Source organism: Rhincodon typus, chromosome 6 (genome assembly GCF_021869965.1).
Source record: "Rhincodon typus isolate 14 chromosome 6, sRhiTyp1.1, whole genome shotgun sequence".
NCBI lineage: Eukaryota > Metazoa > Chordata > Chondrichthyes > Orectolobiformes > Rhincodontidae > Rhincodon > Rhincodon typus.
This window is the reverse complement of record NC_063337.1, coordinates 56,790,096-56,807,992: the sequence shown is the minus strand read 5'-3', so window position 1 is coordinate 56,807,992 and position 17,897 is coordinate 56,790,096. Positions and strand designations below refer to the sequence as shown.

Below are 17,897 nucleotides of genomic sequence, written 5' to 3'. Positions count from 1 at the left end.
TTGATGTAGATAGGCTGTTTCCCCTGGTTGGTGATTCTAAAACCTGGGGGCATTATCTATTTACACTTGAGACGAGGAAGAACTTCTTCACTTAGAGAATGGTGAATCTTTGGAATCTCTGCCCCATAGGATTGTGGAAGCTCAGTCATTGAGTATGTTCAGAACAGAAATCGATAGGTCAAACTGACATCAAGGGATATGAGGAGAAAATGAAGAGAAAATGGCATTGAGGTACATAATCAGCTTTGGGCGGCACACTGGCACAGTGGTTAGCACCGCTGCCTCACAGCACCAAACACTTTGTCCCCGTTTGTGCATGCGTATCCTCCAGGTGCTCCCATGTCTTCCCACAGTCCAAAGATTTGCAGAACAGGTGGATTGGCCATGCTAAATTGCTCATTGTGTCCAGGGAGGTACAGGTTAGGTGGATTAGCCATGGGAAATGTAGAGTCATGTACAGGGTAGGGGGGTTGGTCTGGGTGGGATGCTCTTCGGAGGGTCAATGTAGACTCAATGGGCCGAATGGCCTGCTCCCACACTATAGGGATTCCATGATCTAAATGAATGGTGGAGCAGGCTCGATAGGCTGAAAGGTGTCTCTTGATTCTGTATTGCTGGAATCTTGTCCTCTGGTCAAAGAGAAGGAATCTCAGATATTTAGGGATGCAGGAAGATTTTCCCCAGCAAGTAGAAGGAATGTTTGTGTAGGCTTTCAGGGGTAAGCCACAGGCAGAATTTTAACAAATGATGGAGCAGGCTCCAGGATTGAGTGGACTACTTCTGCTCCCAATTTGTCTGTTCACATGTTTTTCTTTTCAAAAACAATTCAAAACCTGGAGTCTGAATGACTATATGACTAGAAGTCAGCAAGAGGGATATTTTAGGACAGAGCCAGAGCCAGAGCGTGGGGGTGGGATGATTGGGGTCAGAAGCTCTGCAGAAGAAGATTGATATGCAAGAAAAATTTAAGGCTAATAATCCCAAGGTTAGGACAGCTGCGTTCATCAGAAATCCAGATTATGCTTTCCTAGAAAGATAACTTGATTTTTTAGCAGGTGATCAATGTCATAGATATTCTCTAAGTAGTCAGTACTAGCGGGAAACCTAGGCATTAGGCCTCTCATTTGCATTTATAAATAATTATTGCTTAAATTAGTTATGGCTAGAGGATGCTGATCATTACTTAGGGTACTCAGAAAGACAAAAAGCACTGCCCTAACTTCTATTGTGAAATGTTAAACATACCTTCAATCTCACGAAAATTTTTCACCAGCTCTACAAGTTCATTTTCTCGAACCGTAATAATTCTGCGATGTTCAATGCTTCCAACGTTCTTGTACTCCAACCAGTATGCTTTCACTTCTTCCTCCTTCTGAATTTTCTGCTCCACAGCTTTTATAGAGTTCCGTAACTCTGGCTCAAACAAAAAAAAATTCAGTATTTGTACGAATTTTCAGCTGGGTACACAACTCTTCCAGTTTGTCAGACAATTACAATCGATGAGTGAAGATAAATGTTAATAAAACAGGTACTTGAAGAAATCAAGAATAGTTCATTCAAGAATTTGGAGAGAAGAAACTTTGAATAAATAAGTATAAATTACATTTGAAGATTTCCTATTTTTAAACAAAACAACTTTTACTCTATATAAACAAAACAAATGCTTCTAAACAACATTGTTGTTTGTCAAGGATTAATGTATAAATTCAGCTCCCCGCCGTCCCCCACCACTTTAGTTCCCAATAGCACCTCACAGTCCCTTTCTACATTGAGACCTTGAGAAATCATTCTGTTCTCTCTCTTGGAATTTATCAAGTAAGGCACAGCCCTCTGGAAATGTGTTGATGAAGGTAATGCATTTGATGTGATCTACATGGACTTTACTGAGGTTTTTGATGATTTCATTTACTGCTGTCAAGAAAGTAAGAGCCCGTGGATCCAAGGCAAAGTGGCACTTTGGTTCTAGAATTTGCTGAAAGGCAGGAAGCAGAGAATGATAGTAGAAGATGACTTGAAGTCTGTTACCTGGGGGGCTCCTCAGGGTTTGGTGCTGAGCCCTTGCTGTTTGTGGTGTATATTAATGATTTGGACTTAAAAGTAGGAGATATGATCAAGAGATTCATGGATGACATGAAAATTAGTAGGGTGGGGAAATCTTAAGGAGGACAGCCATAAACTGCAGGAGGATATCAACAGACTGGTCAGCTGGGCAGAGCAGTAGCAAATGGAATTCAACCCAGAAAAGTGCATGGTAATATACTTGAAGAGAGATAACAAGTCAAGGGTTTACAGATGAATGATAGGACCCTGAAAAGAACTGAAGATCAGAGGGATCTTGGTATGCATATATCCCTGAAGGTAGCAGAGCAGATAAAGTGGTTAAGAAAGCCATATGGGATACTTATTTTTATTAGCTGAGGCATAGAATGCAAAAGCAAGGAGATTATGCTGGAACTGCATAAAATGGAGGTTAGACCACAGCTGGAGTACTGCATACAGTTCTGCTCATTACAATGAAGGATGTGACTGCACTAGAGAGAGTGCAGAGACTTACTAAGATGCTGAGCTGGAGGAACGCAGCAGGTCAGGCAGCAACAGAGGAGCAGGAAAGCTGGTGTTTCGGGTTGGGACCACCCATTTCTAAAGAAAAGTCCCAACCCAAGACATCAGCTTTCCTGCTTCTCTGTTGCAAGACCTGCTGTGTTCCTCCAGCTCCACAATCTGTTATCTCTGACTCCAGCAATGGCAGTTCTTACTATCTTACTAAGATGCTGTCTGTCTTTTTTTTATTCATTCATGGGATCAGACTGTCACTGGCTAGGCCAGCATTTATTGCCCATCCCTAATTGCCCAGATGCAGTTAATAGTCAACTACATGGGGCTGTAGTTCTGCAGTCGCATGTAGGCCAGACCAAGTAATGAATGGCAGGCTCCTTCCTAAAGGGCATTAGTGAACCAGATGTTTCTTTATCCCAACAAATGACCATGGATTCATGACTTTTAATTCCAAATCTTTATTAAATTTAAATTCCAACATCTGTCCTGGCAGGGTTCAAACCAGGGTCCCCAGAACATTATCTGGGTCTCTGGATTAATAGTTCACTGATGATATCACTAAGTGATTACATCTCTCTCTGGGCTGGAGGGTCTGAACTATGAGGAAAGATTGGATTGGCTGGGTTTTTTCCTTTGAGCAACAAAGGTTGAGAGGGGACCTGACAGAAATTATTAAGAAGAGGTTTTAAACTGAATTAGCTGAGGGTTGAGGCACGGAGTAGATGTAAAGTTGTGAGCAACGTCCAATCAGTAAGAGAGGGAACACTCGGAAAGTCCAGCTGGTGGAGAAGAAATGGGCAGGATAGGTACATAGGAGGTCTAGAAAATTAAATTGTATCAATTTTAATGCGAGGAGGTTGACTGGTAAGGCAGATAACTCAGAGCATTGATCAGTACATGGGAATAAGATATTATCGCAACCACTGAGACATGATTCAACAAAGGACAGGACTGGTAGCTCAACATTCCAGGGTACTTAATTTGATTTGTTGTTGTCATATGTACCAGGATGCAGTGAAAAGTGTTGTTTAGTGCGCTCTACAGACAGATCTTACCGTACAAAGTGCGTCCAGGTAGCAGAACAGAGTACAGAATACAGTGTTACTGCTGCAGAGAAGGTGCACAGAGAGAAAGCAACATTAATATTTGACAGGTCCATTCAAAAGTCTCATAACAACAGTGGGGGAAAAGCTGTTTTCGAATCTGTCCGTGCGTGTATTCAAACTTTTATATCTTCTGCCCAATGAAAGAGGGTGGAAGGGAGTATAACTGTGGTGGGAGGAGTCTTTGATTATGTTGGTTGCTTTCCTGAAGCGGTGGGAAGTATAGATGGCGTCAATGGACTGGGCTATGCTCATGACTCTCTTTAGTTTCTTGTGGTCGTAGGAAGAGCAGTTGCCATACCACGATGTGATGCATCCAGATAGATGTGCCATAGAAAGCATCCTATTAAAATTGGGAAGAGTTGTTGTGAACATACTGAATTTCCTTAGGCTCCTGAGGAAGTAGAAGCATTGTTGTGCTTGCTTAATCATCAGGTCGATATGGTATAGAAGTTTCAGATACAATAGGGTGGGAAGTAAGAGAGGTAGGTTCATTACATTATTGATAAAGGAAACCATCAGTGCAATGATGAGGGAAGATGTCCTAGAAGGGTTTTTTCCAAATTAGGCCATTTGGGTAGAGCTTAGAAATAAAAAAAGGGAGATTACTTTACTTTGATGAGTTAATACTACAGGCCTCTCAACAGGGAGATAGAGGAGCAAATATGTCAGTAAATCAGAGAAAAGGTGAATGCGATACAAGGTTATAATTGTAGGAACTTCAACTTTGATAACCTTAAATGGGATTGCCTTAGTGTGAAAGGATTAGATGGGTGGAATTTTTAAAGTGCATCAATGAGAGTTTTTGTGCCAGTATGTAGGTAGTCCTACTTCAGATTGGGCAGTGCTGACCTAATCCAAGGGAATGAAACCGATCAAGTGGTTGAAGTTTCAGTGGAAAAGTATTTTGGGTTTTTTGACCATAACTCTTAAGTTTCAAAGTCATATGGAAAGGGATAAGGATAATCCAGAAATTAAGTGTCTAAATTGGGTGAAAGCCAATTTCAATATTATTATACAAGATATGGGAAACATAGACTAAGAGCAGCTACTTCTAGTTAAGTTTTTGTGTGGAAAGTGGGAGTCTTTGAAAAGTAGTTCGTGAGAATTAAGGGCCAGCAGGCTCATTTCAGAGTGAAGGGCAAGGGCAGCAAGTCCAGGGAACCCTGGATGTCATGAGATATCAAGAGTTTGATAAAGAAAAAGATGGAAGCATATGACAGATACAGTACATTAAAAACTCGGAGTGGGACTTCAAAAGTATAGAGAGCGTAGGAAGTTGCTTAAAAAGGAAATTATGAGGGTAAACAGGGGTCATGAAATATCTTTGACAGATGAGATTAACGTAAACCTCAAGGCTTTTGATTAGTATATTAAGAGTGACAGGATTGCCAGGGACAGAGTTGAACTGCTTAGAGACCAAAGGGGCAACCTGTGTGTGAAGCCAGTGGACGTGAGCGAGATCTCAAATGAATATTTTGCATCGGTTACCACAGAGGAGAAAGACATTGTAGCCAGGGACTTCAGTTGGGATGGTGAGATTCTAGAACACATTAAGATTACTAAGGATTAAGTATTAGATTTTTAGCAGGCATACAGGTGCATGATGAGATGTATTTGGGAGGCAAGGGAGGAGATTGCTGGGGCTCTGGCAATATATTTAATACTTTACAGGCTATAGGTGAAGTGCCAGATGACTGCAGGATAACAGATGTGATTCCTTTATTCAAGAAGGGCAGCAGGGATAGGCCAAGTAATTATAGACACATTAGTCTGAAGTCAATGGTAGGGAAATTTTTGGGAAAAATTCTGAAGGACGGGATTAATAAATATTTAGAAAGGCAGGATTGATCGGGGATAGTCAGCGTGGATTTGTTAGATGTAGATCCTATCTGACTAATTGGGTTCTTTGAAAAGATGACTAAATATATTGTTGAGGTTAGTACAGTTGATGTGTTCATACATGGACTTTGGCAAGACCTTTTGACAAGCTTCCACACGGAAGGTTGGTCCAAACCATAACAGCCCATGGGATTGGAGGCAAGTTGGCAAATTGGACCCAAAATTGGCTTACAAAGAGGAAGCAAAGGATGATAGTGCAGGGATAGTAGGAACTGCAGATGTTGGAGAATCTGAACAAGGTGTAGAGCTGGATGAACACAGCAGGCCAAGCAGCATCAGAGGAGCAGGAAGGCTGACGTTTCGGGCCTAGACCCTTCTTCACCTAGACCCTTCTACACCTTGTTATCCGTGATAGTGCAGGGTTGTTTTGGAAATTGGAAGCCTGTGACCAGCAATGTACCGCAGGGGTTGGTGCTGGACCCTCGTTGTTTGTTGGATGACTTGGATGTGAATGTAGAAGGTATAATTAGTAAATTTGCAGATGACACAAATTGATTGTGAGGAGGATGCTCTCAGGCTACATTGTGATATTGATCAGATGGTAAATTGGGCAGAGCAATGGCAGATGGAATGTAATCCTGGTAAGTGTGAGTTAATGCATTTGGGAGGTCTAACGAGGGAAGGATATATACCATGAATGGTAGGGAGTGCTGAGGAAGAAAGGGACTTTGATGTACAAGTCCACAGATCCCTGAAGATGTCACCATAGATAGACGGGTGGTGATGAAGGCATACAGGATCCTTGCCTTAATAAGCCAGGGCATAGAATATGGGAGCAGCAACATCTTGTTGCAACTTTAAGGCCTAGCCACTGTTTTTATAAATGGAATTCTCGATCCAGTTCTGGTTGCCACAGTATTGAAAGGGCGTGATTGCATTGGAGAATGTGCAGAGAAGCTTCACCAGGCTGTTGCTGGGGATGAAAAGTCCCAAGAGGAGAGACTGGATAAGCTGGGGTTGTTTTCCTTGGAACAGAGGAGACTGAGGGGGATCTGCTTGAGATATACAAAATAAGAGGCACAGATAGAAAAGATCATGGAAAACTGTTTCCTACGGCAGATATGTTTAAGACCAGAGGGCATAAGTTTAAGCTGAGGAGCAAATGGTTTAAGAGGAGATCTGAGCTAAATTTATTCACCCAGAGGGTGGTATGTGCTACCTGAGAGGCTGGTGGAGGCAAGTGCTCTTGCAACATTTAAGAAGCATCTGGATGACTACTTTAAAAACCAGAGCGTAGTAGGCTATGGGCTACATGCAAGTCAATGGGATTAGTATGGTTTGGTGTTTGTTGGTCAGCATTGACATGGTGGGCTGAAGGACCTACCTCTATGTTGTACAACTTTATGACACGAAGATTGAGGGGCATTGATAAAGTGGATAAGTCCATAAGTCATGGGGTGAATAACGAGGGTGCATGGCTTTAAATGAAAGAGGTGGAAGGCTAAGAGAGGAGTTGAGGAAACATTTTTCACTGAGGGTAATGGGAATCTGGAACTTATTGCCTGAAAAGGTGATTGAGTCAAACTCTCAAAACACTTAAGCAGTATTTAGATATTCATTTGCATTGCCATAGTCTTCAGGAATATGGGCCAATAGGCATCCTTCTGTGCTGCAAATATCTATGAATTATTCATCAGCTAGCTTAATAAAAGAACAAAGATGTATGTTTTATAGTTTGGAAGGTAACTGAATACTAAATGGCAGTGAATAGCTTAACGTTATCTACAAATACTTTTCATATTTTCACTTAAAGATTGTATTGCATGAGATTTATGGCACCGATCTGGTACTTCTTGCAATAAGCCTTCTCACCCACTGCTCTGTTCTTCACCTCATCGGTATCCAAGAGACGGGCATAATCAATCTCAGGGAATCATGTAACCAGAGAGGTAGATGTTCTTGCTACTGCCAGGACCTTGTAGTTTTCACCCCTCTGGGTGCCATGTCTAAAGCTCAGCTGTAAGTGACTTCAAATGCTACAAGCCAGAATGATCCCTCATGCTGCTCAGCCTCTAGATTCAGGACATGGCCCAGAGGAAAGGGAAACTCACTCCCTGCTTCGTGGGCAGTGATCTGGAAATCTTGGAAGATGGGGTAGTGAAGATGAGAACAATCCTTTTTCTAGCCAGCACAGACACAAATTGCAGCCTGGGTTCAGTGCTGTGTCCCAGGTAAATCAGGACACAGCAACCAAGGTCAATTATCTTTTGCACTCCACAAGAGTGAGTGCCACCATCTTCTCTTTGCTACCTTTATAGGGATACCATTCTAATTCAGCCAATGCACAAACATCTCAGCAAGACTCATGAGCTGCAACTCTCACCACTGCACGCACCATGTCCACCCAAGGGATCTGACCCACCTCATTTCACACTACTAACCCTTCTGCCCTCGGTGCTTCTTATACACTCAGTGGAGTGACTTCACAATCTCTCCTGCTCTTGCATCACCCTTAATACCTTTGTCATGCACTTTCATCACACTCAATCCCTCCATTTCATCATAGAATCTCTACCGTGTGGAAGCAGGCCATTCGGCTCAGAGACAATACCAACCCTCCAAAAGAACATCCTGCCCAGACCCACCCTATCCCTGTAACCCTGCATTTCCCATGGCTAATCCACCTAACCTACACATAGTTGGCAATTTACCACAACCAATCCACCTAACCCGCACATCTTTGGACTGTGGCAGGAAACCGGAGCACCTAGACGAAACCCATGCAGACACAGGAAGAACATGCGAACACCAAAGAGTCAATCAAACCCAGGTGCCGAGCACTGTGCAGGAATGGTTGCCTATATTAGGCTACAAAGTCCAAGATCATCAAGCTGTGTGTTTAAACATCAGATCCCTCACTCCCTATGAGGAAACTATTCTCCTTTGGCTGACAAACACAACTGCTTATATGGGGGATGAAGAGATCTTGATGGTGAACCAACCCAGTAAACTTCATTGCAACATGCTATGCTGGTCCTATTCCTAAATCATTCTTAATTTGCACAAGATTTTAAATCATCTGCGACCACTAATTCCCTTCAATGCAGGAACGAATGGCATTCTGTGAACCTCCACAGAAAGACCAAGGCCAGAGATTCTCGGATCCCCCTCCTCCTTTGAGGAGAATCCACCACCAGCTCAGAGGTTTTCATTTTGGTGCATCGAGATTGGCAGTCCTCTGAACATCAGACATTTTTTCCTCAACCAGCTGAGAAGAGGAGGTGTCAGTCAGTACACACTGTGGGGAGGAGCAACAGGCAGACTCCCTCCCTCACAAACCACCCCCTCCCCCCCCCAACCCGCTCCCTAAGAAGCATCTTCTCCGGGTGCTCCAGGGTTCCCAAGCCTTTCAGCTCTGTTTTACTTGTCATTCCGAACCTTGCATTAGTTCAAAATGAGCAGGAGGGGGTGAGGGCAGGGTGGTGGTGGTCAAACTGCACCTGGACAGGAGGATCTCAGCAGGCCCAATGGCAGAGGGTGAGTACTCAAGTCTTCCAAGACAATGGGGCCAACCACAAAGCAGCCTCCCTCTGTCTCAACTGCAGACGTCACTTTGACGAAGTGGGACAGAGAGGGCGGCCGAGGGCGAGATAAAACATAGTAAGAAATCTTTTACTTGTTCAGTTGCACCCTTGCTTGAAAGTGTGAGCACCTAAAGATATCAAATGTATAACAAGACATTTATTCAGCTACACAAGGTCAAATACTGCAAAGCAAGCAAGGTCCACATATTTTTTTTTCCCACTAAGCAGGTGTTGTTTCCCGTACTACGAACAGAACATTAAACAAGTAAATGAAGTCCAAACTCAGCTTATTCCTCTCTGATATGGGTTTCATTTAGGCTATCTCTGGCCCCTCCGGCTTGATAATGCTTTGCTCTGTCATGCTATTTTGGATGGAGCTCCTAGTCAGTATCCTGATCACCATCTTCATCCTCAGAAAATTTTGTCTACATCCAGGACAGACATCTCACCTCCCATCGCATCCGCTACCTTTGTCGAATCCAGCTGTGAAGGGTGCAGTGTGTGACACTGGTGCAGAACAGTCTTCTGGGTACACTGCAAAGTTCCAGAGCTGTTCAGGCATGTTCAACTATTCATCTGTGCCCTGGTGGAAGCATAAGCAACATTGTAGCTTTCTGTTCATGAACCCGGCAGGCTGGTAAAAGGGCACACTTACAGCAATGTAGGTGCAGCCGATAGAGCCCTGCACCTGGTGGAAGACAACAATTCCACTGCCTGAGCTATTTAATTCTCATCATAGCAGAAGAATATGATGAGCTGTGCTCTGGAGAAAATGACATCAGTAACAAATCAATTGCATTTATGAATTGAGGGCTGGGGGCAACACATAGGGCCCCAATTGCTTCCTAAAATGAGCTACTGGCATAAAAATTCAAGACAACTCCAACCTTTAAAACAGCGGTATGGAATTGCCACGTGCTGTTTCTGACTTCAAATCCAGCTCTTGCAAATTAAACAGTTAAGTTATGATGTGCCAGGATGTCTTTAATTAATCCTTTCAGACAGTTAAGAAATTGAAGGAGTGGTCTGCAGATTCAGGATCTCATGATCTTCCACTGCATCCTTCATGGATATTTCTGTTCCCTCTGTGTGGCAGCTGCTGGAGGTTGTAGTCCTTGCTGGGTTTCTTATATTTTCCACATTGCAACTAAAAAGGCATCAAGACCACAAATACTCCAGCCACAGTGATCTTCATGTGAGATCTATGAGCAAATATCTTTGTGCCATTTGCTACAGGTCAACACAATTTTATTTATTCATCTGTCACAATGAAGGCTTATTCTGCCCTCACAAAGTGTGGCCATGGAGGCCTCCCAAGGAGGTCATTGTCATGAGGATCTCTGAGGTATTTTATCCAATGCAATTAAAGTTTTCACGCATTAGTAGTAGAATTTTGTCAGACTGTGACCATGATAATGTCCTCCAGTACCTGCCTCCAAACAAAAGGCTCCCTTCCACATCACAGACCATGTCCCTGCATCCTTAGAATTCTATGTAAACGCGGCAGGTGTGAGGCATTGTCTTCCATATCTAGGTATTGTGTGTGTATAAGAGATGAAAAGTTCAGGTACTGCTTTAAAGTGCCTTATTCTCATGCATAGATGAAATGACAAGGAAGCAATTAGTGCATATAATGTGATGATCATGATTGCGTAAAGTCATAATTTTTAAACTGTATTTTTGTGCAGTGAACCTGCAAACGTAATGCAAATTGAAGCCACTGATTCACTGATGCCAGCCTCTGTGGCACACCGTTCGCTTTTTAGTAAAGAAGGAGAAACAGTGGGCAGCCCCCAAATAAGCCCCCTGACTATTATCCAGTGGGAACAGTCACTGAGTCATGAATATCACACCTGCTGGATAATAGTCAGGGGGGCTTATTTGGAGGCTGCCCACAGTTTGTTTCTCCTTCTTTACTAAAAACCAATGCGTGCCACAGAGGCTGGCATCAGTGAATCAGTGGCTTCAATTTGCATTACATTTGCAAATTCATTGTGCAAAAATACAGTTTAAAATGCCACAGAGGCTGGCAGCCTGCAATAGGACACTGAAGACCCTGTGTTCTAAGAAAGAAATGCAACAAATGTAAGCATAGAGACTTGAATCTCATAAGTTAGTACTGTTGACAATATCTTTAAGAAAGCGATGTGAAGTAGACAGAGACTGGCAGCCTCTGAGTAAGTGCAATGCAAGTACACAATAAGAAACAACTTAAGAGCTGTAAGATGCATCCTGAATAAATACAAGTGCATGTGCCTCCCTGAACACTAATCTGGCAGAAGCATGCAAGTCATTGGTGTTTCTGAACTCCAAAATGAAGTGTTGAAGGTCTTAAGTGGTGTGAAAATTGGTCCGACGGCAGGCATGATGATGTAATAAGGTTGGAGGTTTGCCAATAAGGAATAGCGGGATGGAGCATGAATGTTGTTCTGAAGAACCAATTCCATCATTAGCTGTAATAAGCGCACAGTGAGCTGCAGCCACCAGGTATCCACTCAATTGAGAATTTATGCTGGTCAGTTTGTTATTAGAGGGGAGACCTGGCAGTGGCATATAAATGTATTGAGACTTTAATGAGGTGCAAGTGCACGTGCTGCTCAATAATGAGATTCTGAAGTTGACACTTAAGGCTTGAGGGGAAAATTTTGACGTCCAGAATCTGAGTTTTTTTTTTCTTTTTTTAAAACATACTTTCCCACCTTTCTTGTGATGGCTTATACCACACCAGGAAGGGTAACATTGCATCCAAAGTTCTGCAATTTTGTCAATAAGCAATCCAAGATTTTGGAAAAAAGTTAAGAAACAATATGTTGGAATAACTAATTCTTAACCTAATTTTGCTATCATAACCGATGCTTTTGATGCATCCTGTGTCTGACTTCATTTGTGATGTATGATATATTGTTCTTTGTTCTATTTTTTGACTAGTTTATCTTGTGCAGCTTTTAAATACCATTTGGACTAGCTACTATAACACTATTCAAAAGCAGCTGATTTGGCACGTTAAAACCTTACACAATGTATCTATTGAAGATAGTCTATAATTATTCGGCTTAACCCATACAGTCTTTCTGAATAATGGTACAATGTTTGCAGACCTCCAATCCTCTGGTACCTTGCCTGTATCAGTGAGGACTGGAAAATGATCCTTGGAACATCTGCTATTTCCTCCCTGGCTTTCTTTAACTAGGATATATTTCATAGGGGCCTAGATTGTCTGCATCAGTCCTCTCCACTGTGAAGATAATAATATTTCATTTAGAACCCTGTCTGTGTTCTGCATCTATGCACAAGTAACCATTCTATATCTCTGAAGGTCAAACCCTTTCCTTAGCCATTCTTATTGCTTCTAATGTACTGATAAAGCATACCATCTTAGAGTCACATTGACAGTCGTGAAATGCTTGTCTGATCTCCTAAATATAGAAACGCCTGTCACAATTGCTTTCCTATCCTTCCAGCCCACCATCACAGTGCTTTTGCAAACAGTGTGTGATACACCCACCCCAATAAAGAAGATAACACCCTATGGGATGGATTTGATCTCATTCAGAACTGAGTCATTTATAGAGTTTAAATTGAGTCTATTATAATGAGAGTATCTGAATAAATAATTGCTGATAATAGTGTTTTAATACATCTATCTATCTGTAGAAGCAGCAAGACAGTTATCTTTGTAACGAAGAAACATGACAACAGGATATTTCTTTTAAGATTTCCCACAATAGATTCAGATTGAATTTCTCTACAGATGGAAGTCAGGAGTTGGGATTAATCTCAACTCCAGAAACCAGCCTTCGTATTGACAGTGCTGGCAGCGTGCAGTCACCCTGTCAATGGGAGACGAGGAGGTGGGCATCAGCAGTTCATTCACAAACAGTTAAATCACACATCATTCAAAAGCACCCCTTACCCTATTACCTCTGCCACCAATATTTGGAAGACATTGAAAAGCTCATAATTCTGTCAAACAAGCATCATTTGATTAAGAATTTAACAAACTTAAGCTTAGAATTCTGTCAGTCATTAAAATCACATTGCCATGACTACCAAATAACAGAATCATCATTCCAGTCCAGAGTTAATGGCTTCAACCTGCAGATAGGAAATAGGAGGGCTTTCAAATTGTGACTGAATCCATGAAAATTTCCAGAACTCTAAAATGTTCTAGTACGGCACTTTCAATTTCTGAACGAAAGTGAGTTGGGTTCATGTCACGACCTACCACCTTTCCACCACCATGAAATTGGCTGCCATTGGATACCAAGACAGGATTTCTGAATTTGCTGCTCAGTGGCCTTTTCTTTTTAGAATGCATCTCCATGCAGATCCAAAATCCAGCCCCAGCCCTCATTTGTCAGATTGCAAACTTAAAAACGAATGCCATAATTAAGAATGGACAGGGAAATTCCACAAAATGTCTGGGTGTAGAAACGTGTAACTGTTTCTTTCAATATTAAAGTGTAAGCAAATAAGAATATGTCAAATGTGGCTTAGACACAATAAAAAATAGGAGTATTAAAGGGTATTGAGAGCAGGAATTCTGTTGATATATTTGATAATACCTTGTGCTTCCTGTTTATTCTGTTTAATTAGCTCCAATTTTTCTTTCACAGCTTGTGCTACTTGTTCATTGTTGATTTTCTCTTTGCGTTCCAGCTCTTTCTCCTGCTCCTTGGCTCTTCTGACTAGTACTCTGATGTGCTCCTTTTGTTCCTTCTTCAACTGTTCATTCTTACAAAAATGCAGATAAATTCAATACTATTAAAACAGCATTGGCATTGTCTTCAAGAAAATATATTTGTCAAACTTTAGTTTGTACCCAAACATGAGTTAATGATGTAGATTGCATCAACATACGTGAAGTCATTATTGTAAACTGATAACGAACTCTACTTGGTTTCTCCCTCATCAACTCCAGACCCAATTAAAAAAATATAAATTTGTTTTAAAGATGTTATAATCTGCATCTTATTAAGCTGAGGCTGTCATACGACTACTTGGTGTTGATACTGTCAGTTTTGACTTAGTTGATAGTACTCTCAACTCTCATCAAAAGATTGTGAATTTAAGTCCCATTCCAAGACGTGAGCACAAAAGTCAAAGCTGATATCTAGGGCTGAGATGATTGGCCTCCAACAACAAAATCCATTTTTCTTTCTGCTTGATTCATTAATCCAGGTATTGGAGGGTTTTCAATTGCTTAAATTTACTCAGTTTATTCACTCGGTGAGTGAGCCCAAGTTAAAGAAAAAGGTATGTGACATTCCGATATGTTATGCATCAAAAATAACTAGGAGGCAAATTTATACTCCGAGTATATGGCAAGTTTATATCTTTGTACTACAAAGGCACACAAGCTGATGTTTCAAAAATTATGGAAAACTTCATGGGCTACTTTTATATAAACAACCAGTTTTAAGAACAGTAATTCCACATGTTAGTGAAACCCGTAAGCAGGGAAGAAAACAGAAGTGTTTCTAAAATACAGTAATGGTGTGATAAATGTCTAGTTGATACTGAGGAAAAATTTGTTCACATAGTATCAATTAAAAGAAACTTGCTTGAAATATATCAAAGAAATATATGCGAGTTATGAAGATAGCAGCCCCTGAAGGAATTTTCTCCCCTGGAATTTCAGATAGAAATCTGTTATATTATTTATTACTTTTCATATTGAAATTGTGTATTTACTTACTATTTTGAGCTAATAAATTTACCCTGTGCTTCATAATAATTGGGTGAGATTTATTAACATCAAATTTGTTTGTAATTATAAAATGCACATTGTGACATAATTGTCTAATATTTAATTAAGAGTAAGAAATGCACACCTCAAATTTTAGAGAGACCGGTGTTGTAGTTCTGTACTTATTGGTGCAACTTTAGAATGTCCTCTATAATTGATTAAGGGCTCTGGTGAAGAGTCTGACTGGACTCAAAATGTTAACTGTTTCTCTCTCTACAGATACTCCTAGATCTGAGTTTCTCCAGCATTCTCATTCGTTTTAAACAACCTGCCTGGACCTACTATAACACACCTCCACATTATGTATCCTGACCCTTCCCAGAGACAGGGACATGAGCACTGTACCACAATCTCACAGGGAAAGCGGTGGCTTAGTGGTAACATCACTGAACTAGTAACCAGAATCCCAGGTTAATGTTCTGAAGACATGGGTGTGAATCCACCCTGGCAAATGATGGAATTTGATTCAATAAAAAGTTGGCTTAATGGTGGCCATGTAACCATCATTAATTGTTTTTAAAACCCATCCCATTCACCAATGTCCTTTAGAGAAGGAAATCTGCCATCTTCACATCATCTGGCTTACATGTGACTCTAGACCCACAGTAGTGAGGGTGATTCTTGACTACCCTCTGGCAATAATTACTGGCTTAACTATCAAGGCCCACATCTCATGAACAGATAAAATATAATAAAAACAATGGAAGAGCTTTAGTAAGGAGACAAGCAGCCAGTTGTAATTATAGATCATAGAATCCCTACTGTGTGGAAACCTTCAGCCCAACAAGTCCGCACCGACCATCAGTGCACCCCTCCAGACCCAGCCCCTTAATCTACACATCCCTGAACACTATGGGCAATTTAGCATGGCCAATCCACCTAGCCTGCACATCTTTGGACTGTGGGAGGAAACCGGAGGAAACCCACGCAGACATGGGGAGAATGTGCAAACTCCACACAGACAGTCGCCCGAGGGGGGGAATCAAACCCGGGTCCCTGGTGCTGTGAGGCAGTAGTGCTAACCACTGAGCCACCGTGCTGCCCAATTAATACGAATTATGCAGTGGCCAAGAGTTGCATTATCCGAACAGTTTACATTAACTGTCTGACTGTAAAGATTATGCAGAATTTAATTTGCTCAATATTACTTGTCTGTTTGGGAACTGTGTATTGTATTTTTTCAGATTTTAATGAAATAATTGTTTTGGCAAAGAACATTTATAATATGCAAAGATGTTCAAATGAGAATCTTAAATGTTTTGCAGTTGCTATTGAAGAGCATTGATTTTTATTCACATGTTAGTAACTTACATGTTCAAGGTTTTGTGCCTTCACTTCTTCAAGCTGTTGTATTTTGTGCTTGCATTTTTCCATAGCTTTTTCTTTTAACTGAAACCTGAGAATATCAATAGTTAATAAACTAAAATCATAGTACTTTATCTTCATCTTTTCCACTTGAATACTGTTAACTTTCAGTGATTAAGGAGGATTTGAAAGCTAGTTATTCAGTATAAAAGAGTATTGAGGATATAACTAGTAAGGTAGGTAAGGAGGAGCCAATCAATGCACTGGATTTCCAAAATTTACAAATATGGTGTCACCCAAAAGCTTAAACGTGCAATTTAAGGTCTCATGGAGTTTACAGTAATATATCAGCATGGAAGAGGATACTGTTGTATTGTTTATAAAGAATTTAGGAATCAGTTAGTGAGGAAGCAGTTATTATGTTTAGGTGTCAGGGATCCAAATGTATGGTTGTGCTGGAGAGCCTTGTGACATGCAATAGAACATCAGCCAAAACCCGTCTTCTGATTACTAGACAACTTGCAAGTTGTATTAAACAAAAATTTCTAATCTTTCCATGTCAAGGGTATAATTATTTTTACCATATGGGAATGGAAAGATACACAATGGTGGCAGTGAATGAGAAAGCCTAAAATAACTCAAATTATTGCCAATGATAGAATGAAAATCTGAGTACATCATATTAAATAGGAAAATGGAATGTTGACTAATTAATGCATAGCTACAACCCATAATGAAATAGGAAGCTGATCACATCATGGAGGTGTTTGAAAAATTTAAAGAGTACAGTGGGACATTCAGTAGTTTATTAATAAATGAGGTGATGGTGAGTTAGATCTTCCTACTGGCAGGAGAAAAATTATTACATTTGTTGATAGCTTGCTGAAAAGGACAGTGGAAACACAAAATTTTTATCTTCTCTAATGTTTAACACCCATCTCTAGCCATAATCGAATCATCAGATCTACTGGTATGAATTTCAAGGCTTCAGACAGGAGTTATGGCCATATTGATGATGTTTCAATAAGATTAAACAATGCATCTAGAAAATTGAAGTTTAATGACACTGATGAAAGACTGGTAAGTCCACTAATTTGGGGTTTAGCCCATCCTGAACGGCAGAAAATGCTAACTGGAAAAGAATAAGCTCTCAATATTTTAGGCTGTCGACATTGCCAGACAGATGAAGATGCTGATTACTCAAATGGCTAACATTCAGTTAAGAGGAGAAAGGTAGCCAGGTTGATACAGTGAAACAGCATAAAAAGAACAAACACCAAAGACAGAATGATCTTGTGGAGCTACATGAGTTCACAAAACAGAAGGAAATATCCAGCATATGGATTATTTCACAGAGCATGCGTAAAGGCCGATCAAGGAAAGGATGGAGAATGAAGAAAGAAACTGACAGACAAGTGACAAGGCGAATGGCTAGAAAAATAATCCAAAACATCCAGACCCTAAAAGATGTTGGTGAGTCATGTGGAATAGAGAAAAAAATTCCCCAATAGTTGCAATACTGCACAAAGCCCTGGACTTTTCTAATCTATCAAATGTGAGATCAAAAGCTGGACTGAGTTCTGTGGAAAATACACAAACCCAACTCACAGAATGGAGATGGGTATCTGGATGGTTCAGATGGTTCAGCCTGGAATTCCAATTTACACCTCCTCTCAAAGAACAATCAATCAAAACCAACAGACTCTAGCACAAGAGATAGTAGGAACTGCAGATGCTGGAGAATCTGAGATAACAAGG

The 17,897-nt window shown here is 40.9% G+C and overlaps 1 protein-coding gene across 1 annotated transcript in view; it reads right to left on the bottom strand.

Annotated features, from left to right (window-relative positions):
• Positions 1–17,897, bottom strand: part of ccdc83 (coiled-coil domain containing 83) — a 58,584-nt gene that overhangs the window by 32,874 nt on the left and 7,813 nt on the right. Inside the window, exons 3-5 of the mRNA XM_048598512.1 lie at positions 16,146–16,230; positions 13,651–13,819; positions 1,246–1,413 (exon numbers count right to left, since the gene is read on the bottom strand). Coding sequence (XP_048454469.1) covers positions 1,246–1,413; positions 13,651–13,819; positions 16,146–16,230 — 422 coding nt within the window. The remainder of the gene's footprint in view (positions 1–1,245; positions 1,414–13,650; positions 13,820–16,145; positions 16,231–17,897) is intronic.